General features: G+C 40.3%; 1 protein-coding gene across 2 annotated transcripts in view; it reads right to left on the bottom strand.

The window, feature by feature from the left end:
* Positions 1–26,255, bottom strand: part of AP3B1 (adaptor related protein complex 3 subunit beta 1) — a 157,426-nt gene extending 131,171 nt beyond the window's left edge. The window contains exons 1-4 of one of the 2 annotated variants that reach the window (XM_071580024.1): positions 25,712–26,255; positions 13,162–13,237; positions 5,493–5,567; positions 16–111 (exon numbers count right to left, since the gene is read on the bottom strand). In XM_071580024.1, coding sequence (XP_071436125.1) covers positions 16–111; positions 5,493–5,567; positions 13,162–13,237; positions 25,712–25,842 — 378 coding nt within the window. In that variant the 5' untranslated portion in view covers positions 25,843–26,255. Of the gene's footprint in view, positions 1–15; positions 112–5,492; positions 5,568–13,161; positions 13,238–21,538; positions 21,555–25,711 lie in introns of those variants that run through there. The other variant, XM_071580026.1, reaches the window with a different exon arrangement.
* Positions 26,256–27,275: the final 1,020 nt, after the last annotated feature.

Genomic DNA, 27,275 nt, shown 5'->3' with positions numbered 1-27,275 from the left:
TTAGTAGTCACTCACTTTTAAGGCACGCTGGAAAGTACTGATAGACAATAATGCTAAATCTTGCTGCTCCTCTGCGTAGCGCATCAGATAAACGTACACAAGCTTTTTTATCTGAAAAAGAAAAGGACAGAGAACATCACTATCAGAAAGTTTTAGAAGTCTATAAAACTAAGTCCTAGATTGCACATTTTCATCAACATTTTCTTTTTTGAAGAAAGAGCTAACATATCACCGGAGGACTCATATGAATCCCCAATGTCTTACAATTTAATTCTTTTAATAGAAACTCCTGAGGTGCTGCAATGTTGTTTAATTAATGACACAATCAGATGAAGGCTAATAACACAAAGTACTGTCTTACATTAGCAACTAGTAAATGAAAACTTGAATAATCTATGATGTTGATATGTGTCAAGTGATCACTTGAGCACTCCTCATATTTTTTTCTTACAGAAAATAGATTAAACTGCAATAGCCAAGAATTTAAACAAGCCCATTGTATTTTACCCTGAAACTCCAGATCAATTACTTTAACACAAAATGAATGTAACTTCCAGTTGAGGTGTGGTAATTTACACTATTTAGACCTCATTAAAAGAGCACTTCTGACTATGTTTTGCACAAAAATGAATGATATTGGATTCACCTTTCCCTGACTACAAGCACCCTAAAGATGTAGCCAATATAAGCAACTACAAAGGGTACAATGTTCAAAGATTAAGAAAACTGGAGTATGATTTTGGGGAGGAGGGTATTCAATTTAGTTCACTTTACCCCCTCATGGCCACTGTACACGCAGGAAGCAGTGAAAACATTCTTTTTACATTTGAGTTGCAAGTTGACTATTGGGATTTATAATGAAAAATTCTGACAGACCCTCAGCTACAGCTGTGCTAATAATTACTGTCACTATCAGAAGATGTATCTTTGTGCCAATTCTGGCAAAAATCCCATAATATTAAATCACAGAAGGTTACAACACACTAAATTATTTGTTCTTCAGCTATAGAGAAGTAGCAATCAACATTGACCACAAGAGGCCTGTGCACTGAATGACTGCAGGTGTGCAAAGAAAGCCTCCTTTCCTTGAAACCACTCTGTGACTAGAAATGGAAGCACTCTGAGCTTCGTGACTACACTATTCTTTTACCATTTACCTTCGTTCAATGTTAAAATGCTCTGTTCTATAAAACTAATCATAACAGGGGCACATTAGGCTTGAGGAACACAGGCAGATTTGTTTAATTAATTTATCAATATAAGCACATCAAACTTCATGAATTATTGATGAAGACTTTTTTTGTTCTATACCACCAATTGTTTATTAGGTCACTTTTTGTATCCTCACCATCCATGACACGATGCACTTAATCAAGCTGAGGTCGGCATGTACTTAAAAAAAACCCAAAACATAAGGCACTTCTGCAAACAACAAGATGCCATTTGCTTCTCTTAAAACAAATTAACATACCACTTCTTCATCTCCATTTTCCTGCATCAGAACTTTCAGCCCTGATTTAAAAAAAAAAAGATAGCAGCCATTTCTGGGCACAAAAGTCACCTGGATACAAAATTACTCAGATAAAGCAATGTAAGTATGCCACAGCATGGTATCAATTTGTACAGACAGATTTGCGTAACTGCTCTTAGGAACAGGGATAAATTTGGCAAAACACATTTTCAGAAAACAGTATCAGGATCAATATACTAAGAAACTGACTTAATCCAGTAATTTCTCATAATTTCAAAAGCATCCCAAAAAAATGACCATGATAAACATTCCTCAGACGCAAATGGTCTAACTAGATGGCTCTACATAATGCCCTAACCTTCTGACCTAACTCAACTTGATAAAAAAATTAGTCAGATAGCTTTACTGCATGTCCTGATCTCTTTGCAGTTTAACAGTTGCTTCCTGCAGAAACATGTTAACACTAAATGGTGGAAAACTAAGTAATGAGGGAACAGCATAGAAGATGACATATGTGAATTCACGTAACTATTTGTTTTAAAATTTTTAAAGAAGTCCACAAAATATAATGCTATGAGTTTAGCCAGGCCTAGATTTAGGCTTTAGTTTCAGAGCAGGACTCAGAACTGGGTCAGTCCAGCTGGTGGCTTACTCCTACTGGCCATGGTATTTCCACAGCATGTTCTGATGTCATCTCAAGTATAAATACAGTAGAGTAGGAAGAGTTCTCTCAGTTTCTGATGGCTGTGGTGCTAAGTGGTCATGCTCTGTGCTGCTCTGCTGATTAGGCCCAGTACCATCTCACCCTATGTTATCTACAGGAACAGTAAAGTGTTTATTTTAGTTTTCTCTACTTGGGTCTGTCCCTCGGGGAATTGAGTTCTCTTGGGTGATTTGTAGCTGGAATGGTTGATGGGGAGTGGGGAGTTATTGTTTGTTATTTCTAGTTTGTGTAGCTGTGTGTTATACTGTAGTTTTCTTTTAATTTTCTCTTTTCTGTATAAATATATAAACCTGTTTTAAGGGTTTTTTTCGCTTCTTTCCCTTTTCTCAGCAGAGGGAGGAAGCCTTTGACTCTGCACTGGGCAGCTGGCATTTTACCAGCTCAACACAATATAAACAGTGAAAAGCTTTTGCTAATTAATGGTAGGTTATGTGATAAGACCTTGTTTTCACACCCACAGAAGAGCCAACAGAGACAACAGGGATGGAGGAAAGCCTGCAAGCAACACCCTGTTCTAGTTTCTCCCAAGCCCATGATACGAACTATCAACCCAAAGATGCAGAGAGAGACACAGTAGTAGCAGGAAGACCAAATTTAGGACTGAGAGAAAGGACACCCTGTCACACTCCTCCCAGAACCACCTCAGGAAAGCCTCGGCTCCCAAGCCCAGATGTTAAAACCACCAAGAGTCAACAAACACAAGAGTACCTTTCAAACTTGAGGGTCTTTTATGCATACAGGTATGGGACACAGATGAAGAGCATTTTAGACAAGACTTATCATGGGATGTTTTGAGGAAAAACCAAAGTGAAGGCAAAGCAGGGAAAATCTATGTGATCTGGAGAAGAACAAGTTGTGGAAAACAGAGAGACACAATGGCTGGACACATCTGAACAGTTTGCTGGTTGGTACATCTACCCTCCTCTGTCCTGCACGTGATGAGTACAGTCTGTTGCATTTACTCATTAAATTCTATTTTTAACTATTTTCCTTGGTGAGGTACTCTTTATTCAGTATGAAGGTGAATGTATGTGTAAGCAACTATAGTCAGGCTAGAGGGGGAACATAACTCATGGGCATCAGCAACTAGAGAGACCAGAGCAAGGGGACTTAAGTGAGAGTCCAGTAACTAGAACATGACACCAAGCCAAAGAGACCTCTAGGTCTTTGATGGCCAGCATCTGGAACAAATGAGGGTCTGGCTGCCTGCATTTGGGCTGGGACCACAGGCCAGAGAGCCCAGAAGCGTGGACACCAGCAACTGAAGAGAACAGAGTATATTATACCAAGCACAACCCCATGTGTCTGCAGTGCCAGTGACTAGAACGGATGCAAGTGTACCTGTGGATCAAGCTGCACTGGCTGGGCCAGTAGGTGAAGTGGCCTGTGAAGGAGGTAGGTATGGGCATGGGCATCTAATGGCAAGAACACAGGAGGAACAGGCTATGGCACAGACCAGGGAAGTCCCATCCAGCTGCTGAAGAAACCATATGGCCTGTGGGCAAGAACTACATGTTTTTGTGCACCTCTCTAAGGGCATAACCACACGGATTTGGACAGCAGAGGACCAGGGGAGTTCTGCCCAGGTCCAGTTGTGCACATGTGAACACACCTGTGTGTCTAAGGGCGAGTACATATGGAGCAGTTACTGAGAAACCAGGGGAGTCCTGGTTTACAGGCATTCATGTATGTACAGCTGCTTGTACCAGCAAATGACACAAGGCTGCAGCCCCAGGGGCTCCCACATCCATGCGCTAGCAACAGGGGTGAATGCAATCCATACATGAGCCACTAGACAGACTCAGCGTGGATGGATCCACACTGTACATACATATGTATACACACACTCCCACTAGCAGACCTTTATCTTGAACCTAACAAGCTGCTTGTCCTGTTTGAGTTTACCAAAATTCCCTGTGACAATTTATGTGGCTGCCTCTGCACATACATATTTGTTTTGTATAAATAACATAAACAAGATTTATGTGTATGGGCACACCTACCAGGAATACACTCTCAGGGTCACTACTGTTGGGCTGAAAGCCTGGAGCATGGGCAGTCTTACCTCTGTTGGGCTAATGGTTCCAGTCCTAACAGTTAAAAGCACTCAAGGTGAATAACATTGTTTAACACATTCTTCTTGGTGTACGGTCTATATAAAACTGGATTTAAAATACTCATAACTTACCAACATGAATTAAAGAGGAAATGAATATTTAGATAGTCTGCTCCTTGTCCCATTTTCTTTTTACTGCCTAACTTTTACTGTAATGGCATTAAAAGTACAATCACAACTTCTAAAATTATTTTAATACAGTAAGTTCCACAAAGACTCTGAATTAGCCTCTTTGCACACTTAGCATCTTTGACTTACCAGAGCTCAGTATTTGCCTTGGCCAAATAAATTCACTCTCTCAAAGAATGGGAAGACCCAAAATTTTCAAAGCAGTAATTAAAAAATAATTTCTTTAATGCTAAAATTAGACTCAAACCTGACTATTACTATCCATCCATGCGAATATGGAAGAAAACAGATGTTTTAACTACTACATAACAGCATATTAGAGAGAGACAAGAGTTTGCTGGAGTCATTATTACAGAAAACATAAACTTCAGTACCATAAGCCAGGAAAAAAGTAATTTTTTGTTCCCACTAATAATAAAGGCTGAAGTACATATTTCCAGAAAAAGATGGAAGAATTGAAGCCTGCATTCAGTTGACTTAAAACCCAGTGCTTCAAACAATTGTTTCCTGTGTTCCATGTTCACTCTGCTTTCATCACGCTGATGCTTCCTAGTCTCAACAAGCATCACTGTGAGGTCTCAAATCACAAAGTTACAGATGGTATTTTTGTCCAAATCTCATTTGTCAAGTCACTGGCAGCTCTGCACTGGAGCAGCTACTGAAGCAAGCTCCACCTTACAAAGGAGCAAGAACGCACACTTTTTTTACCCAACCCTTAACTCTCTGCTTGGATCTGCAACGTACTTTTTCAAATACAATGTAGCACAACGTCAAACTTTGCAAGAAGTACCATTTCTCTAAACAACTACAGTAAGTTACCAAAACACTTCACAAACTTTCTGAAATCAGGAAATTTTTTGAAATGTGAATACCCATCACTCCTGCCTTCAAATCACCTAAATAGGTTTCCTTTATAAAATTACTACCATAATGCTGCTACTGAAATAAACCCCTAAGAATTTTTACAGTTTATACTGAAATGTGATACAATTAGATAAAATTATCATAATCAGATCTTCCATAACACTATGCTTAATGAGTTATAGGAATACCTCAATATTTTTACTGGCAACATTCTTCACAACAGCAGGAAACAGCTCAGAAGCATTTTTTCCCTTAGCAATCATCTGGGGAAAAAAAAGGAAGAGATAAATTTTAGTAATGCAATAATAAAGTTTATTAAAACAGTTTGGGTTTTGCTGATTTATTCCAGCTCTGTATTTCAAATCTAATTAATATGAAAATGAGGATAAAGTCCTTTTTTTTGTTAATTATTAGAATTTACAGGATACAATCCATACAACAAAAACACTGAGTGCTGGCTGGTTACAAGTTTGAGGGGGGGAAATGAATGAACTGGACTTTAACATATGAGATGAAAAATAACTTTTTGTGCTTTAAGAATGACTAGAAACAGAGATCTTGCTATTCTGAAAAGCCCTGCAAAATTACCTTTTGGGAGCTGAAAAGAAAAAGCCCAAAAAAACCCATCAGAAGTTACACAAGTTTAAAACTTGCTCCTTTTCTCTGGAAAATTCATGTTTTTTTGCAACGGAGCCAAGGATAAAAATAAAAATAGACATCACACTTACAAAGCAAGGTTGTTTTCCATAGCAAGTTAAATACAAAAGACTATAAAGTGTTTATCCAGAACAAAAAAGGATATACAAAAACAACACAATAAAAGCAAGATCAATCAACGCACTGATTTTCTGTTTTTTTTCTTTTTTGAAAGGAGGTTTTCATGTTTGATCTTGCAGAAATCTGAAACTAGGCATGTTGTAAACAATAAAACTGCCACAATACAGACCATAAACAGTAAAACTCTGGTTTAGCTTCAGTTCTTCTATGAACAGCTTAAAGAGGAAATTATTTGTAAGAAACCAAGTACATAAGAAGGAAGAAAATACTTCAATATACAGCTGCACAATGTTCTTACTTCTTAGATCTTCCAGCAGAATGTCTGGCAGTACTTTATGTCCCAACTGTAAACTCTGGAATTTCAGGAATATTTTACATCAAGTCAGAGTGCTGCTGAATACAGGTCTGAGAACCTGTATGTCTTGTCGAAGAGCAAAATTTGGTCAGCCAAACATCAAGTGAATCAGAAAGCTCACTAAGCAAATACAGAATCATAGAACACCAACCTTTAAGGCCACCTAGTCCAACCCTCCTGCAATGAGCAGGGACATCTTCACATAGATCAAGTTGCTTAGAGCCCTGCCCAACCTGACACTCTGTGTTTCCAGGGATGGGGCATCCACCATCTCTCTGGGCAAGCTGTTCAGTGCTTCATTACCCTCACTGTAAAAAACTTGTTCCTCCAATCTAATCTAAATCAACTGTCTTTTAGTTTAAAACCATCACCCCTTGTCCAATCACAACAGGCCCTACTATGAAGTCCCTCTCCAACCTTCTTGTAGGTCCTCTTTAAGTACTGGAAGGTGCTATAAGGTCTCCTTGGAGCCTCCTCTTCTTCAAGATGGCAAACCCTAGCTCCCTCAGCCTGTCCTCACAGGAGAGGAGACATGCTCCAGCCATCATATCACTCTTGTGGCCTGCTCAGGATCTGCTCCAACAGGTCCACATTTTTCCTGTGTCAGTGACTCCACAGCTGGAAGCAGTTCTTCAGGTGGGGTATCTGGTACCAGAGTGGAGTAAAAAGGCAGAATCCCCTCCCTTGACTTCCTGGTCACGTTTGCTGGGTTATTAGTAAACACTGTCATCTCACAACCAGCATTTCATTAACCAGCACCTCCAAGTCCTCCTTGGTGGAGCTGTTCTCAATCCCTTCATCCTCCAGCCTACATTGATACTAAGGGCTGCCATGGTCCCAGGGCAGCACCTTGTACCTGGCCTTGCTGAAGCCCATGAGGTTCACATGAGTTCCCATGGGTCTGCTTCTCAAGCTCACCCAGGTCCCTCTGGATGGCATCCCCATCCCTCAAGTGTATCAGCTGCACCACTCAGTTGGTGTTGCCTGCAAAACTGGTAAGGGTGCACTTGACCCCACTGGGATATCTAACATATATGGGATATTTAACATCTAATAAAGGTATTAAACAGTACTAATTCCAGTAAAACTGAAGTTCATAACCATCTCACATTCTGACCATTACTCAACATTAAACAGCTGATTAAAATTCTATCCTCAACTCTCAGGTCTGTTTGTATATGTTATATGGCCAGACTTTGGGAACACAGATTTGGGCAAGGCTCTCCCCACGTGGGTGTGCCCTTCCAGCCTGCACAGTGGATGTTTTAGGTGAGGCACAGTGTGTGCAGAACTGGCCCCACTGTTTAACTCCTCAGGTCCATCTGCCACGGCCGAGTGAGCTTGAACAGTGACAGGGAAGTCCTCAGGACTGTCACAGCACCCGGTACTAACCGGGGCTGACCCTGCTGAGCATCCAAGATCTGACGGGATGGGATGGCAGGGAGGCATTGAACTGTCAGGGGACGGTCCCACTGGGACTCGAACTCAGGACCTTGGGATTCAGAGTCCAGAGTGCTCTCCATTACACCACAGGACTGCCCAGTCTGTGTACTTCATTGAAAAGTACACATTAGAAGCATAAAGAATTAGGATCTCATGCAACAAAAGCAGTAACACACAAAACCAGGCAACACATGAGAAACTGTATATTCACAGAATCTTAGAAGAAAGATGCTGGAAGAAGAAAAAAGGCAGCTGTAGTTCAAGTTATTACTCAGTCTTTCAAAAGGGTTTAAGAGCAACTGTCTGGCATGACATTTCAATTTAGCATCTTAAACTATTCCTTGCAGCTGTATTAGAAGTCACAGGATGTGGCAAACTAAAAAGCAAGCATATTATATGGGTTTCAAGGGCATTTTAACTAAGAATCTAAAATAAACCACTGCTGTCAGGACCGCAGGAGGGCCTTAGTAATAAATGCCAAATTCAGAATGACTGGGTAGAATTTATCAGCAAGATGCAATGCAGAGAAGTACAATAGAATAAAATTCTATCATCTTATTTTGATGCAACAGAAGTTATATTACTCAAAAACAGTCAGATGATCCTTAGACTTCCCTGACAGGCTGTAACAGTATGACTCTAAGTGCTTGGACTATTAAACTGATCAAACACAATAGTTCCAGTGTACCATGTAAGTATGTATTTAGGGTCTTTTAAAAGAGTGTATTTTGATTCATTATTGCATAACAATTAGCATAAATCCTCCTTAGCTCATGGATCATTAACCTGAAAGAACATAATGGTTTTTTCCAAGACTAAGGTCTATCATAATATTTTGGGTGCTATGCCTAGAGATTTGCCAGTTGTGTTGTCTTATATACCTGGAGTTTCTGCACAAAAGCTGTCATTCTAGAGTAAGTGCTACATAATGTCAGGGTGTACTAAACTTTTTTTTTCCCCATGTGAGAGATACACAGACATGGATGATATACTCTGAGGAAAATAAGGCATGTGACTGCTTCCTAAATTTATGCTCTGAAATCCTCAGGAGTGAAATTCCAGAGTTTTTCCCCAGATGAGAAATTCAGATTGCTTTTAAGATATGGTACCAAGAACATCTTGGTTGTAATATCAGTGTGTTTTAAAAGAGGTATGAGCTACTGTGTTGCGCAAACAGTAGAATATGTATACACTTCAGATTTATTTCTAAACCAGCAGTACTGCTCGGTCTTCCAAAGATTGCAATTAGGTAAGGAGGAAACAGAAAATAACATACTAACTAGGAAAAAAAAAGAACAGTCACTGATCATGAGTCACACATACACATTTTACCTGTAGGTAAGCTTAGATACTTTTAATGTAAAAGGTGGCAGTGGAAAGATCAAAACTGGACTACTCCTATGCTTGAAGTTATGCTTTAGAAAGTCACTCTCTGGATGACAGATTTGCACTTATTTGTGAAAAATCTCCTCCCTAGGAGAAAGTTCATATACCATCTTATAGAGGAAGCAGCAGCAAAAAGTGCCATAAGAAGTATTCTCCTGGCAACTTCTCTATCATGCCTGTATGAATGTTCAGCCTCTTGTAGTCTACTAAAAGACTAAGGAAATTCAGTATCATAAAATGGTTTAAGTTGGAAGGGACTTTAAAGACTAATTCCTCTTTCATGGACAGGAACACCTTAAAGAGCATGTCCCCTATGAGTACAGGCTGAGAATTGGGCTTGTTCAGGTAGAAGAAGAGAAGGCTCTGAGGACATTCTACAGCACCTTCCAGTACCTAAAGAGCCCTGTGAGAAGGTTGAAGCGGGACTTATACAAGGGCATGTAGTGATAGGACAAGGGGTAATGGCTTTAAGTTGACAGATGGTAGCTTTACATAACATTTTAGGAAAAAAGTCTGCTGTGAGGGTGGGGAGGCACTGGAACCAGGCCCAGAGAACTGTGGAAGCTGTATGCATAGCTTTTTCCCCTAAGACTAGCAAAAAAAAAACCATTTCGGTGAGATACCTTAAACAACACTCTGACAACAGAGTTCCTATTCAGAGGACGCCTTTCATCTCTGGAAAACACATGCCATTCCTGAGAGAAGTAAGCCCCTCTCTATATACACACAAGCACTTTCATGCTCTGCACATTATCACCACTGCTACAAGGCCTCACACTAATTGTGCAATATCCCAGTCCTGGCCTGTAAAGCTCATTGTTTGAGTTTGTTATGTCAACCAGAGGCTGATACCAGGTGTCTGGTATGAAACACAGTTTAAACAGAGCACAGGAAAACAGCAAATACCTTGAAGATACGGAAGGAACTGAAAACAGAGGATGCAGTAATTCAAACAACCCACTTGCAGTCAAGTTTAGGTTTCAAGCTAAAAGGCTGTTTCTGCTGTAAGAAGAAGCAGCTGAGCAAGAGAAAATATCCAAGAAACAGAAGGTGTCTGCTGCTATTTGTGCCTGCTGTAGTGCTTTTCCTGCATTACACAGTGCTTAGAACAGGAACCAAGGACCATGAACCTAAAAAAGGACAAAAATCTAGAACTGGAAATTGGAGAGAATTGTCAGAATGGGAAAATGGGGAAGCAGAAGAAACAATGTGTCCAATTAGCTCTGTGTTTACTTGCTGAAGACTTCTTGAGCCTGATCACTTCAGCCTAAGACTCTCAAGGACCATGGCTATCAGTGCTAACCACATGTCTCCAGCTTCAGGGCATCACACCTTCCAGAAAATTAAAGAAACAGTTAAGAACTCTTTCGAATGTGCAGCAGCAGCAGGTATTTACAATGAGTGTGTATTTGCTCATTTCACACTCATTTATAATGATGGCATTGTTTGTAGGAAAAAAAGAAAAATAACCAATCTAGTAAAGCCTTGGTTTATAATTTAAAGCTGATTCAATTCAACGGTTTCTAATTCCCGACACATACATAAATACATTCAGTTGCAACAGCTTCTAAACACAGATAAAGATCTGGAAACTTTTTGAAACCAAGGGAACAGCAGGCAACTCTCCCCACCCCTCCTGCCCACAGCAATAGCCAGAATAACAACCTTTCTGAGAGAAGCACAAGAACGTTAAGTTACTGTAGGCTGAAACCATGAGACTGCGAAAGACCGTGTTTTTTGCAACAGCACTTTCGTATGCTGGTCAAAACCTCAGTAATCCCTCATCATATCAGAGAAGCATCATTGAGAAACCTTTCACGAAAAAAAAAAGAATGACATTACGAAATAGCAGTTGATAGGTTACCCAGATGTCATAGGTAACTGATGTCTCTGGCAGGACTTGGATCAAAGGCAAAAAGACAAACAGCTTAAGTAAAATCTTCATCACTGAAGGGTAATGAAGGGAGAAATTGCCAGCTCTAGAGTCAGAGGAACAAACAAATATGCATGATACAAACTGTACCTATTCACTTTGGTACATACTCAGATAGGATTAAGCATGTAAAAACCACACAAAACAAAAAAGCATGTCCAAAGACGACCAAAACCAAGAAGTCAAGTGGACACTGCACATTTTCCACAACACATTCTTCCAATATCTTTAAGAAGAAATAAAGGGAACTATCAACTTTATGTCTAATTCATAGAGTTTAAACACGTAATGGTATTAAACATTATTTCAAAGAATATGTTGAGTTGGAAGGGACCCACAAGCATCACAGAGTCCAATTCCTGGCCCTGCACAGAACCATTCCCAAGACTCACACCATGTGCCTGAGAGTATCATCCAAACGCTTCTTGAACTCTGGCAGGCTTAGTGCTGTGATCACTTCCCTGGGGAGCCTGTTCCAGTGCCCAACAATCCTCTGGGCAAAAAACCTCTCTCTAATATCCAATTTAAACCTCCCCTGACACAACCTCAGGTCATTCCCTCAGGTCCTGTCACTGGTCACCATAAAGACAAGGTCAGTGCCTGCCCCTCCTTCTCCCCTCATGAGGAAGTTGTAACTGCAATGAGGTCTCTCCTCAGCCTCTTCTTCTCCAGGCTGAACTGACCAAGTGACCTCAGCCGCTTCTCACATGGCTTCTCCTCAAGGCCTTTACCATCTTCACTGCCCTCCTTTGGACACTAACAGCCTTGTATCTTTCTTATACTACAGTGCTCATAACTGCACACAATATTCAAGGTGAGGCTGCCCCAGGGCAGGGCAGAGTGGGACAATCCCCTCCCTCGGTGATGGTGTGCCTGATGCCCCCCAGGACATGGTTGGCCCTTCTGGCTGCCAGGGCACTGCTGACTCAGATTCACCTTGCCACCCACCAGGACCCCCAGGTTCCTTTCCCTGGCACTGCTTTCCAGCCTCTCATTCCCCATTCTGTATGAATATCCAGGGTTGCCCCATCCCAGGTGCAGAATACAGCAGAATTCCCCTTGTTGAACTTCATATGGTTGAGGATTGCTCAGCCCTCTAATTTGCCAAGGTCTCTCTGAAGGACCTCCCTGCCTCTGAGGGAGTTAACATCTCCTCCTTTGTCATCTGCAGACTTGCTTAGTATCGCTTCCAGTCCTGTGTCCAAGTTATTTATGAAGCTGTTGAAGAGCACAGGGCCCAAGAGGGAGCCCTGTGGGACCCCACTAGTGACAGGTCACCAGTCTGATGTCAGCCCATTCACTGTTACCCTCTGTGCTCGACCCGTAAGCCAACTGCTCAGCCACCACATGATGTGTTTATTCCGCTGTGAGTTGGACATTTTCTCCAGGATATTGTGAGAGACAGTATCAAAAGCTTTACTGAACTACAAAAAGGTTACACCAGCTGGTTTCCCTTGATCAACTGGGTGGGTTACCTTGTCATTTAGTCACCTCTATGGGTGCACAGTTCACCTGAAATACCTAGTCAACTATATAGGCATCATGCTCAATTGAAAAAAGAAAATCCTTATTTATTCTAATAAAATAACAACAGTAAATTGAATTTTTCATTTTATTCCTGAAAATTTACGTTGTTCCCAGTCCATCAATTTTGGAGCTTTTCTTAAGCAGCTATTTCCTATTCAAGATCTCATTGAAAATAGTTATTTACAAGTATATTGGCACTGTTCCATAAAGATTTTAAAAGTACATGGCTGCATATATCCTGATAGAGCAATTTCTACACAAAATTCTAAATTAAGGATTTTACCATTTCACCACTACTTTAAAACATCATTTAGAGATTCAAATGTTAATGTTGTACAGGATCTGTAAAGTGAAAACATTATTCCAACTTAAGTAATAAAAATAATATTAAAACCTCATGTACCCTAACAGAAATAATAAAAAAAAAATCACATACCCCAACAATCCTTTTCATAGCATCCAACTTTGCAGAATCTTTACTGCTTTCCAACATCTGTTTCAGGTCTTCATTTCTATGGTAGAAACAGAGTAAAGCATCAATTAAAAAAACAAACCAAACATAAAACCCGATTACCATTTTTATATTCTTGCATCAATTCAGCAGCTAAAGGTGAAGACTGCTCCTTCTTGTCTGCTTTTAAATTGTCTTCACTAACATGCTGGCCTAGTATAATGAAAGCAAAAGAATCTATCAGATTCTAACAATAATGTAAGACCATGCAACTTCAATCTGCTGTTACCTGAACCTTGACTGCAGGGTTGAAGTCTCAAGGCACAAGAAGAGCTTAGTTTAAACCAACAACTCATTCACTTCTCCCTTTTCCCCCAGTAAGGGCCAGATGCAATCACCTGAGGTTGACATGTTTGTGTTAAAATATAATATCAGCTTACATAGTCATTGAAAAGCCCAACAGCAGATTTCAGTATGCTCTGATTTTCACTAAAACCCACACATATAACCTTGTGTTTTCATCTCCTTTTCTGAACTGTAAATTGCTGTCCTCTGTCCTCAGTGTTAAAAGCCTCATATCTGTAGTTTGTCTATTCTACAAGCCATATGATTAAGACAGCCTGATGATTAGACACATAACAGTTTCCAAGCACCTTTTACAGCTGAAGTAAAATTCTCACACAAAAATAACGTTAAGTCAATAAGGATGCTCTCCTGTACATACAGCTTCTCATTAGCTGTCATTAACCTCATCCTGCTTGGCTCTTTAGATGCAAACAGATCACGGTTCAACTGCATTTATACACTGTGAAGTTTATAAAAAAGATTATTTGAAAAAATAGTCTTTTGTAATGTCTGGATTGCTTAAGTACTAAAAAAATATGAAGCAAACAATGGCTCAAGAGACACCTGCAATAATCCCAAGAACTCTGAAAACTTTCTAAGTTTACAAACCCTGTGAGCTTTCACACGGTGAAGCACAGTGAGCACACCTTGGCTGGATGCCAGGTGCCCACCAAGCCACCCCATCACTCCTCAAGCAAGATGGGGGTAAGAGAAAATAAGATGGAAAAAAACTCATGTGTCAAGATAAAGACAGTTTAATAAAGCAAAAGAAAAGGCTGCATGCAGAACCAAAGGAAAACAAAGTATTTACTCTCTGCTTTACATCTGCAAGCTATGTCCAGTGACTTCCCAGGAAGTGGGGCTTCAGTACACACAACAGTTGCTCCAGGAGACAATCACAGTAAGGAATGTCCATCCCCTTCTCCTTTATTTGAGATTTTATTGATGAGTAGTCATCATACAGTATGGACTGTTTTTTCAGCTTGGGTCAGCAGTGCTGCCTGTGCATCCTTCCAAGATCTTGCCCACCCCCAGGCTCCTAGTGAAGGGGAATAGTGGAGAGATGTCTTGGCAGCTCTGCTAGCTCAGCAGTAGCCACAACACTGGTGTGTTATCAGCACCTTTCTAGATATTGCGACCCAGCACAGCATGATGAAGGCTTCTACAGGGGAAAAGAACTCCATCTCAGCCAAACCCAGTACATCCAGACAGGTTTTCAAAAGTGAATGCAAAACCTAAATGTATTGTGATTTCTCAATGCCCTTGGAACTTCAGATGGGGAGGAAAAAGACATTTAAGTCAAAGCCAGAATTAGTTACAATGAGACCAAATGTTGTTATCCATTCCTTTATAAACCTTTATAAAATGTTTTTCCTACTTGTAAGGGATAGAGACACTTTAATAGGTATTTACTCATCTTTTCAGACCCAATACTGTACCTATTTTGTGCCCCTCCATAAGAAACCCACATTGCCCATGTTTCAGTTTGCATGCACAAAATCACAAACAACAACCAGAGGAGAAAAAAACCCCATCAACATTATTTCCTACTGAGCTGTCTTTATTCTGGGCCACAGAAATAGCTTAATTTGATGACCATTTCCTCACGTCTATTCCTCACAGGATACCCAGTCTCGGTTCTTTTAGGTTAGCTTGAAGTACCTTGCCTGAGACTTGGCTGTAGCTGGTACAGAAATGCAGAGACCTCTAATTCTTCCTGCTTAAGTCTCAATCCTCACCTGTGCAAAAATCTGTATGACATGGTTATCAAAGTTACGTAGTAAAAGATTGGACTTGACCTAGAAAGTTGGTTCTAGTCATATGATTCTGCTCCCTACTGCTGTTTCAAAATGTGAAATATGTAAAAATTTTCTAAGAAAGGATGATACTTTCAAGCCTAACGAACAAGAAAGTAGATTTAATCCATGAAACAGATAGCAATAACAAGCAAGCTTTAAGTTATGTCTAGATGTTAAAAAGACAAATTACTTGTCAGTAGAACTGCCTTGTTAAGGGCTCCACATGTTTCAACTACCTCAGACCTAGAGGAAGGTTAATAAAGCTTGGGGAAAAGGATGTACCACTGATAATGGACACAAACAATGTGGAATTTATGGTTCACAAGGACATTTGGCAGAATCTCCCAGATAAGGAAGAAACTAATAAAGACAACGCAGCAGCAGTGCTGAATCAGCTCTGACTGGGTGAACGGTAATTCGGTAGTGGGAGGTTGAGATCACAGCCCACTGACTCAGGAAACCCACCGACCCAAAAGAAAAGGCAAAGCATGCGGACTAATTAGCATGAGAAGTGAGGGAAACATTAACCAATAGAAGACAGAATACCAATTAACATGAAAAAATAAGAATATGTCAGCGAAGTAGAAAATGTGAAAATAACAATTTGAACTTAAGGATCAAGGAGCAAAAATAGAGGAAGCTATACAGAACAAGATCCAAGTAAATGCTGAAGATTTTCTCCCACCACGTAAGAAATATGAAGGAAAAAGGAGAAGGTGAATTTAGCGTGAGAAGACAGAAGGAGTGTTAAATAATTAAATGTACTTCTAGCTGCTTATAGAAAATATTCTATCACACATTTCAAATTAAAACATTCTGCAATGTTAACTGAGAAGACATAAACTAGAGAAATTAAGATATGAAGACCTGCTTTCATTCAGCCTTGCTTCCATAACAGAAGAGTGGGGGGGGGGGGGGGATGGAGGGAAGGAAAGAAAAACAGAAATTAAATTACAATTACTCGATTAATCCATTTGGAAATTAACTGTTACTCAAACTGATGAGTTGTTTGGGGGTTTCAAAAATATTTTCTAACAAATTATGATCTAGGATTAGCAAACATTAGGTACTTACAGAATAAAATATTGCTCCACACATCCACATGGAGCAGCAGAAGCAGCAGTAAGTCTTTTTTCTTCTACAGTTAGACATGGTTTCAGTGTAACCTCAAAGTTTTGCCCCTTGAGAGCAGATTTAATAGTATAAGACACCTCAACTATTTTACCCAGCACTGTGGAACTTTGTTCCATTCTTTGCCTGCCAAGCTTGAGGGCTACTAAAAAAAAAAAAATCTTACTAAGTAGCAGGATACCCACTCCCTTGCTGTTTTAACTTCTAGAAACAAATATCCTACACAGATTTCAAAGGCTATTTCCCTCCAAAAACAATTCTTATCGGAAGCCTCAATGAACAATGGAAAACACAAATGCATTTCAGCCATTCATAATACAGTTTACTGTACAGTACAAAAATAATCTTTTGAGCATTAAGAAGACTTAAGGGAATTTCAATTCTTAAGTTAGATTCCTCAAAACTGAAAGCATAAATATAAGCATCACACTTTGCTTCATGTTCATTTACTCATTGGTTATTCTGAACTGACAATTCTTCAGCACAGAACATTAGACAATTAATTTCTTTATCACTTATGTCCACTTGCCAGGGGCTCAGGAAAATGCAAGCAACTCTTCAGCTGCATCAATACCTTTGCCTTTCCCTGCCAAAACTTAGAGGGTAATTCTAACTTTTTAGAACTAGGCACATATTACAGATGATTGAAATATAAGCTTTTTTACTTCAACGATAACACCAAGTTTAAAGAAACCTAATCTAACAGTTGACGAATGATGTGCAGCTATACAAAGCAAAAAAGTCATGGCCCCAAAAAAGAGCAGACACACAAAAAACCCCTTTGTAAGAGTAAATACAGTCTCTGAGCAATTTTCCCTAACAATAAGAAGAGATAAAATTCCCAAGAGCAAAAAAAGGATAAACAAGAAGACACGTGTCTGCCCAATGACATATCAATGAATGCAACAAGATTTCCCTGGGTTCCTGAGTCATAATCTAGTGTCTGAACATCTGTTATAATACAGCCCCATTGTCCTAAAAAGTTGCTATGGATTATAATTAGAAATATATATAGAAATACAATACTCTATATTTATAAATATCTATTATGTATTATATATAATTGTATTATAGTTATTTATTATTTTTATTTTATTATATATTATATACTACAGTATTATCATAGTTATTATTTCTATTATTAGAAATACTATACTCATACAACAGTGATATGAAATATGATCTTTACCATTTTTATATTATCTACCATAAAAGGCAATGAGTCAGGAAATAACATATTTAGAAATCATTTCCCACCTGCCTTTGTAATCTTTACCACCACATGCTTGTATTCCTCCATTTTAGAATTTGAAAGCTAAAGGAGTGTAAATTAGAAATGGAAATTCATCACCTAACTTTCTCTCATAACAAGCATCACAGATCTTGTGGCAGATCTGCAATGACACAACATGATGGGCATCACAAAACACATCCAGAATAATATGTTTTCCTTAAAACACTGGTTGAATGTTAAGTGGAGGAAGACGATTTCAAATTTTCTTTCATGTTTTCATATTTTTAACAGCCTAGAGTTGTATGTCAGAACCACCTTACCCTCCATGTTGATTATGGCAAACAGCAGCTGAAGAACAACTCTGAATGTGCCAACCCATCACTATCACCAGCACACACTCAGGGCATTAACACTGCCATCTTGCTTAGGTTAAACCTAGGATTACAGTTTCACTGAGCAATGTTACCCACTTCTACAGAAAACAAAACCGAAATAACAAAAACCAAAACGAACAAACACAAAACAAACAACCCCCCCAAACCAACCCAAAAATGGTGGGCATAACTACACTGATCACTGAGGTTTGCGCGCCGATGCCAGTGATAAATCTGCGCCTCTTACAGGAACTATGACAAACTTCTAATCACACTAAAATAGTAATCCATGACCTGTGGCATGCAATTTGCCACTGCATCTAAATATTCTGAACAATTCCTGTTAAGAGAACACTTGCTCCACTCTGGTAAAATAGACATTTATTTTATTTCCTATTCTTTTCTCAGGAGCACTCTAAGATGAAACCCATAAACTGCCAGGTTTCACTACAGTTCTAATGCACCCAGTTACTGAAAGAGGCACCCACTAATCATAAGGCTTTCTTTGTAAATAAGCAGAAGGTTCATGAGTATCAAAACTGAAACTGAAGCCCAGCAAGCAATGCAACAATAACCCTGGTTTAATCACCTCTGAGAAAGTAGAAGGAATTTTTATCAAACCTATGGTGAGACAAAGGGTCTTCATGTATAAGGATAGTGCTGTATTAATGTAAGATATAGGAAATGGCAACAAATCCACCATAGGGGAGGATGCAAGCTTACAGTTTTGGCATTATGGAGCAAGCTGTTATAGAACAGAAGTTACACAAGTCCCACTCGGTTGAATTTTAGCAACGCGTTTCTTGTATTAAATTTTCCATCTGCTGCATATTTTCAGTTACACAATATCAATTGCACTGTGTTCAAAGTCTTCAGCTGGGAGGACATACTTCTAACAAAGACAGGGGGTTTTTGCCTTCAGCACAGCAAAGCATTCCAACAGAAAGTTCAAGATACTGTGATTATTACCATGTTTGAAGCAGAAAATTCACACTGAGACAGCAGCTTAACCTTTGGTCCTGACACCTGCGTAGTAATGAAGTCCTATGGAGCATCCCATGTTTCCCCAAAAAATTTTTAAAAAATTGATTTTTGTTACATTTTACCGGCACCGCAAAATTCTTAAAATAAATTGGCTTATTCCAGGATGTGTTATTGCATAAACTCCAAAGAAGTTTGAAACTAACATTTAAAGAGGAACTGCATATTGATTTCAGAGCCATAAAACACAGAAGCTAAATCAGCAGCAAATACATGCTGCAGTATGAATCTATTTTTGCTGCTCATTGGGGTTTTCCTCTAGCAGGAAATTAAGAAACCTGAGTTTCTTAATAAGCCTATACCACAAACTCTTCGAATGACATCTTGTGGTTCTATTCAGTACTGCCATCCTCTTCCATTATAGCACCATACTAACTGTTATGTACAATGCAGTATTCAATGATTACTTCAAGGAAGACTCAAATCAAATGATTATGAGTGTAGCTATTCTATAGTTTAAAGAGAAATTGAGATAAGCCGTAACTCATTTCCTTTTCAGCGAGTCCTAATTTTTCAATCTGAAAAACAAACACCCTACCCAAAAAGCAAACTTGGTAGTTTAAAGGATAGCCTGCAGAGATGTGAGGATAACTACAGCATCCTCTGTAGGGCTGAGAGCCACAGGGAACAAGACCAGTTACAGTCTGACCAGCAACATAACTCATTTAGTTATTGCTTTGCCACTAGTTTCTCAAAGTACTTGCAATCTGGATGATTTAGGCATAGTCTTATCCTTCTGAGTGAGGAAACGGATAGAACAGTGTAAAGTTAAAACCTGAGTGAAGTATCTTCCCAGTTCTCTGTTGTGAACAGTATCCAAACAGTGCATCAGCAACACAGTGCATGAACATCTCTACTAAGTTGGTGCTACCACCAACATCAATGCAGACATGCAAACCACCTACACTTCAAATGCTCTAACCAGATGGCAGCTAGTACGACAAAGCAGTTTGAAACCCTTTCTGGATGACTACAATGTAATCTAAGATTATCTATTGTCAGTAGAGTAGTAAGACACACAACTTCACCCAGAGACAAGAAAGTTTTTCTAAAAGGGAAAAAAAAAATCAGTATTGCCATTCCACTGCCTAAAACCTCCTGTCATAGTGCCCACATCATCAACACCACATTGAAACTTCTATCAGGTGACAGAAATCCTCCTTGGTGGAAGGCACTAGATTCTCAAAGGTTGCAAAAGTGCTATCTTGAGGTGATGCTGCCACTTAACTGGTTGTGGCAACTCACAGCCTGTCTTGAGACAACTGATTAGAGTTTGCACACATTTGTAGATCACTTTGCAGCTTTGGTAGTTGTGAAGGGATTATAGGAAAGTGAGAAGCAGTATCACAAAATATCACAGAATATTCTGACTTGGAAGGGACCTACAAGAACGTCCGAGTTCAACTCTCAGTGTTTCCAGCTTTCTCAGAATTGGTGGGAAAAGGCTTCTTTTGAAGATACCACCACAAAGGTGGTATTGTCACTGCCAGAACCTACAGCATTAGTACATTTACGTGGATGTCCACAACACTTCAGAAACACTGTTAAAGAGTATTACAATGCTGTTCATCATCTGGCAGGATACCAAAAGAATTCTGGTTTCCTCAAAGGAACAAAATTACCAAAGGGTGGCAAAGACAAGGACAGCCTTCAAAAAAGCAGAACTAAGAAAAAGGGGAACTTCTTGCAAGCATCAGCCTTTTAACAGTTATAAAAATGTGCATTTAATACCATTCAGGATGCAGATCAAAACAAGTGTCCAAAGCAAATATACAACACAATAAATATGCAGAAAGCACAGTGAAGACGTGAAATTACAAAGCTTGCCTAAGAAAATAAAAAAAACTCAAAAAAATGCAATGACTCCAATACAGAGTACCACAGCAAATCAACAGTTCAATGCCTGCATCCTCGTATGTGCCAAGTGCATGGCAATAAGAGTATATTTATTCACTGTTTGTCACTTCCCATCAGATCTGACAGATTTCATCTGGAGAAATGTTCTGCAATAGTATTGCCCACGTTTGTACACTGCATTTAGTTCCTATCCTGTACTGACTAGAGCAATCAGATTTTATCTTGTAGACTCATCAGTTGATCCAAACCATTTATCTTTACTGGGATGTACATCCTACCGAAACTGGCATATCACCATATTAGTGGGCACAGGGCCATTTTAACAGATGGGGAAAGAAAGTAGCTGTGCCAATGAGCTAGTGGATGCATCAAGTTTGAGTATTAGAGCTGGAGTCTTCTCCAAGAATTTCGCAAACGGCAATCCATGTACAATCTCTCCGTGACTGGTTGAACAGAATATGCCAACACAAAACTAGATCAATTTAAGACTCCAAGAACACCTCTGGCAGCTGTTGAAAGCAAGTTTTTAGCTCCAATGAGTCTGGAAAAGTCTTCTGTGCAGAGAATTGGGGAATGAGTACCTTAATGAAATCACCACCTTCAGCTCTCTACAAAAAATGTCTGCAAAGCTCTGCAAAAAAACATGGGTTTGCAGTCCTGATGAATGGTTCAACAAAATGTAGCCAGATCTGCAGTAAAAAAAAAAGTCCAATAAATTATAAATGTATTTTGCTTGGCAGGAATACAGTTTAAAGATGCAAATCAGTAAAGTTGAAAATGTGCGTTATATATTTTGCCATCTGCTTCAATACTGTACTTATCAATCGATACCTAATGACTTTACTCCTGTGGTTCACCTGTAAGTTCTTACATTTCATTCAGCTAAAGCAATAGCTAATTTTATTACTGAAACTGTACCATTTTCAAGAACCAAATGTTACTATATTTTAATTTTACATGCAGGTCAATTTTCTTTAAAATGCAATTAATAGACATGAAAATCCTCTGTCCACCAGCAATTAACTGTAGAAAGTAATAGCTGCACCCTAATATAAGCAATTAGCAGGGATTGTGTTACTTATTAGCTCTCCAGGTACTCTTAGAAGTTGGAAGGTGGTTAGTTTTTACTCCTCCATATAGAGCAATAATAAAGTAATAATGCATAATGTAACTATTGAAATATTCTATTCATTTATGTGATGTGCATCACATGGTATCTCTCTACACTATACAGATGATTTGAGAGTCTTCAGTGCTTACTGCATGGATTCCATCCATCTACAGCACAGTGATCCACAGGCTGGATTCAGGTTATCCATAAAATTTACACGACCTATTGGTTCGTACTGCAGAAAACTCCTATTATAGGAAAAGACCTGTCTGCAGACTGTTTCCATTATTCTGGTGGCCAAAAGGTAACCCTTTTCCCTCTTTTTCAAACATGTAGGACATGTGAATATCTCCAGTATAACTAGTTCACAGACAAGTATCAGACCACCTACTCAGACACATGGATAAATTCCTAAAAAATGTAACTATCCAACTTGTATAAAGTAATACCATACATGTCAGTTCATGTGACAAGTGTGAAAGAGGGGAAGGAGAGGAACAGGCATCCCCAGTCATACAACAGGGCCCTTTCCACATAATAAAGTTTAGACTCATCTCAGGTACATTAGATCCTTCAATTATTCAGTTATTGAGATATTAAACAGAATGAATACGCAGTTTCCCCTCTCTGAACATAACATCCACCTCTGACATCCAAATAACCAAAAGGCTTTTAAAAGCAATACATACCAAAAAGACAAGTTGCATTTGCCTCTTCAGTCAACATTCAGTACTCACAGAAAAGGTGGGTACCAGTATCATAAATTTGCTGTGAAATCTCTTATTCAAGGACAGTTTCAGTTCAGCCAAAACCAGTAAGAAAACAGTTTCGTATGTCCATTTGTACTTAATAATACAAAGAGATTAGAAAAACTTCTTTTGTCCTGACCATTTACCCAGTTACCTGATACCAGCACGCTAAAGTTGTATTTTTACAGTATCTATTTTTTTTTCAACTGCATTGGATACCTACAATATATTAGCTAATGTGAAACATAATATTTGCATATGGTATGTGCAACCTATTGCACCAACTCTTACAATTAAGATAACTGTTTATTTTATGATTAATTTATCTTTATTAATCTTCTAACACCAAGGCTTTCCACTTCCTCAGAATTAAGATGTCACCAGGACAGAAGTGTTGAAGAACCAAGATATTTTCAATACTGATAGCACATGTCTCAACCAAACCACAACACTAAGTAGTGAAAATACCATGTTCACTAATCGAATTGTAATCCTATTTGTAATTGAGAGTTAATGGATAAATCAGAATGCTAAAGGTAAAAAAGACATCTTCAGCAGGAGAATAAGACACATGGGCATTTACACCAAGGGATACTCAGAACTTTTAGATGGTAAGTACCTCAGTTGAATATTTCCACTGAAATGTGAAAAGACAAAACAGGACAAATATTTTAAATTAGATCAACTTTTGATTTTATGTTTAGCAATACTTCTTTGTGCCTTTGTGTGCAACTTGTCATAGGCCTTTCTGCTGCAAGATCGAAGGCAACTTATCCCAATAAACAACTGGTTTATTTCAGAAGCTTTTTGGCTTGCTGCCTCTTCATGACAAACAGGAGAAGACAGACAACACAAAGAGAAGAGACTGAAATTTTTTAAAAGAAAGTGTTTACACTAGTATCTTCAACTGCATGATACTGTTCCATTAACTGGCAACAGGCAAGCCCAAGGTTCTGGTCCAACTATGTCTGCAGTAAGGTTAAGGACCACATATGACATATGTGTCTCTTTGCTGAGAAGTACTTCCTGTATCATCAGCAGGTCTAAGGAAGAATCCGCCTTTCCTCAGCAACAAAAAAGTTTGCCAAGCACTGAAACACCACAATGATATCAGACACAAGCATACCAGCAGTGATGAATGACAATCAAGAGAAATCAGCAAACAACCTCTGAAAAGCCCTAACAGTAATTTTCTTTTCACAAGTGGAATGCTCCACTATCCGCACACTTTCATATGCAAGAGGCAGGGACACATCTTGCACTTCTCTGGATTTCCTTGTATTACCTTCTACTCAGGTTTTGAGCTGTTACTAGAATGAACTATTAGAAATACAATCTACATGCTTGATGAATGATTTTCCAAACCAAGTGCAGCATAGTCTGCTTTTCTAACTGCAACCCTCACTTGCAGTCCAGCTATACAAATTTCATCATCTTCCCTGCACAGTGTCTGTTCCTCAGCTACCCAATCCACAGTCAGAGCTTAACCACACAAGTCTGAGTAGTGGATAACTTCCTATTTCAGCAAGAATTTCTTTTTCAGCTATAAAAGACCACTAAGATCAATGCCTGCTGTGCTCTCAATCTCTTTTGAGGACAAACCGTCTCCCTGCTCCTGTAAGTTAAGAGCAAGTCTGGAGTAGCAATTAATTAACCAGACATGCACACATATCTGTTTCCTCCATACTGAAGGACAACCATATACATACACATGTACAAAACACCTCAGGACCCCAGTGCTGTAATTTTTTGTGATCAGTGGGGAGCCTTGGGTAACATTAGTCATTTCAGCTTCTCCATCTAATGAAACTGAGCACTACGCTACTTCACCTGCAAAACAGTCTACTAAACAGTTTGAACTTTATGAGTTATATAGAGAATTATGGCCATGACCAACGACTGGGGTATGCCCCTCTGTAGAAAAAAGAATGTAGCAAAACAATAATTAAAAAATAACATGCAGAGCTGTTGCTATGGAGGAGGACAGGAAAAGAAAGGTGCAAACAACAAAATTCAGCTACAGCACATAGATTCACAGGAGGGCAATTATGCTAAAGCAGTGAAAATTTTAACTGGAAAGAATGAAAAAGCCGAGTACTTAGTGGAATAGAAGAAATGTGATTCATCTGGAAAACTGAGGAGGCCTATCAGCTGCCATCTCAGAGTTAAGCATCATGCAGCTCATGTTTTGATTTACTTCTGTGTGGCACACAAATAAACACATCAGTCGAGGTTTCTAGACCATGGATGTTCTCTTTGTGCAGAACAATCAAACTGAAGAAGCAGCGATTGATTTTCTAATGTACATGAGACCTTAGTTTATGGTGCTTTTTATTGGTTGCTCTTGGAATAGATTTCCAATTTGTTGTAGGATACAATTCCAGCTTAGCAAACCTTTTGATCCTTCTACCTGGACACTCTTCCTCTCCAATCCACTTTTCCTTTAAGGGGCTGACGGTTTTCTGTGCCAGTGCACTTGGCTAGGGTTTCTTTTCCCTTCTCCATTTCCTCGTTTTGACTTGTGACCAAGACACTGTTGGCACCGATAACACCCACTTTAGGCTGGCCACTTCGCCTAACTACGTCTCCAACTACAGCCCTCACAAATACTATTTTACAAGCCCTTTATATATATATATATATACCCACACACATTAAGTACATTTGAAGGCAAAATTAATACAATTCCAGCATGGTTAACTGTCGAAACAGAGGAAAAACGACAAGCAGTTTTCCCAACAAACCAACAGACAAGCTTCACCGATCACACGCTCGCTGTGCACACTCAGCCGCAAGCACAAGTGAATTTTTCCGCGGAGTGAGAGGGGCGGAGAGCGGCCCTGCCCGCGGGATGCCCTGCCCGTGCCAGCCCCGCGCTGCCGCCCCGCCCTTACTTCTTGGTGTCGCTGCTGAAGAGCCCGAAGGCCGCGGGGGCCGAGGGGGTCACGGTGGGCGCCGCCTCCTGCGTCAGCTCGGGCGCCGCCTCCCCGCCCTGCTCGCTGTAGGCGAGCCCGTTGCCGGACATGGTGACGGTGACGACGGTGCTGCCGCTGCCGCCGCTCCACGCTCGCCAAACTTGCCGTGCGGCGAACACGCACCCGCACAGTCACTCCCGCTCTCACACGCACCCCCACAGTCACACTCTCACACACTCCTACCAGACTCACTCCGTCACTCTCCCACACACCCCCAGTCTCTCCCGCACTCGCACACTCCCCTCCCAAGTCTCTCCCGCACTCCCACACACCCTCTACAGCCTCTCCCGCACTCTCACACTCCCCCCACCCAGTCACTCCCGCACTCTCACACTCCCCTCCCAAGTCTCTCCCGCACTCGCCCACAGCCCCCACAGCCTCTCCCACACTCTCACACTCCCTCCACCCAGTCACTTCCGCACTCTCACACACCCGCTACAGTCTCTCCCGCACTCCCCCAGTCTCTCCCGCACTCCCGGCCCTCCCCCCGGAAGCTCCCGGTCACGCGGCGGGGGTGGGGGCGGGCACAGCCGCGGGGCGGGGCGGGAGCGGCCGGGCTCGGACGTGGCGCTTCCCGGGGCCGGGCAGAGAGGGCAGGTGGGCGGGCAGCCAGCGCCCGCAAGTTGTGTTAGCCGGCCCTCTCCCGTACCTCGGGCGCAGCCCTATACGGGTCAGAGTGTGGTGTGCGGGATCAGCGCGGGGGCTGTTCTAAGGCTCCCCGGCCCCAGAGGCGCTCGTTCCGCACAGCGCCCGTCCCGCTCGATCCGCAGTGGGGCAGCCGCGCCCAACAGCTGCTGTTTTGTTTGCATGTGGGAGCCCAGAAATGTAAAAGGATAACTAGAAGTCGTCTGAGGAAAGTTCTCCCAATTTCTTTTTGCACTCTTGTTTTCCTGTGTGCATTTCCCCCTCTATCCGTAGTCGCTGGGGAATAATGTTTTCATCAAAAGGCCTTCTGTTCATCTCCTCACGTGTGTTAGTGGAGTGCAACCGTTTCCTCCTTAAAAGTGAACTCATTTCCAAAAGATTACGTATTCACAGTCAATACTTTTAATCTTGCAGAGAAAAATAAAATTAGGGAAAATGGCTTGTCATAAGATTTTTCTGAGGCAGCTTTTTGACCTGCTTGTCTTTTCAGCTCTCCTGTACTTTTCTGGTTGAAACTGAGTCATTACCAAGCAAAACAACTTTACAACAGGAGTTACCAACACAGGATTTATTAAGAGTGTGAGGCTGCTATAAGGGTAATTGTCCTCAATAGTCACCTTCTATGGATGCCAAAATTTTAATTTTATGATCTCTCACAGCTTTTTTCTGTGCAGCACTGTCTTGAAAGTCATGGTTTAAAGTGCAAAAGTCCCACAGTGAATATTCTTGGCCATCTCCATTTTACCTGTTGGTTATTTAGACTGCCATTGTTGTCCTGCCTTTTGCATTGTTTACAGCAACAGCCGTCATAGTTTTCTTTCCCTGTAGAGGGATACCT

Source organism: Pithys albifrons, chromosome Z (assembly GCF_047495875.1).
Source record: "Pithys albifrons albifrons isolate INPA30051 chromosome Z, PitAlb_v1, whole genome shotgun sequence".
Classification (NCBI taxonomy): Eukaryota; Metazoa; Chordata; class Aves; order Passeriformes; family Thamnophilidae; genus Pithys; species Pithys albifrons.
The sequence above is the reverse complement of the archived record's forward strand: the minus strand, read 5'-3'. Positions and strand labels throughout refer to the sequence as shown.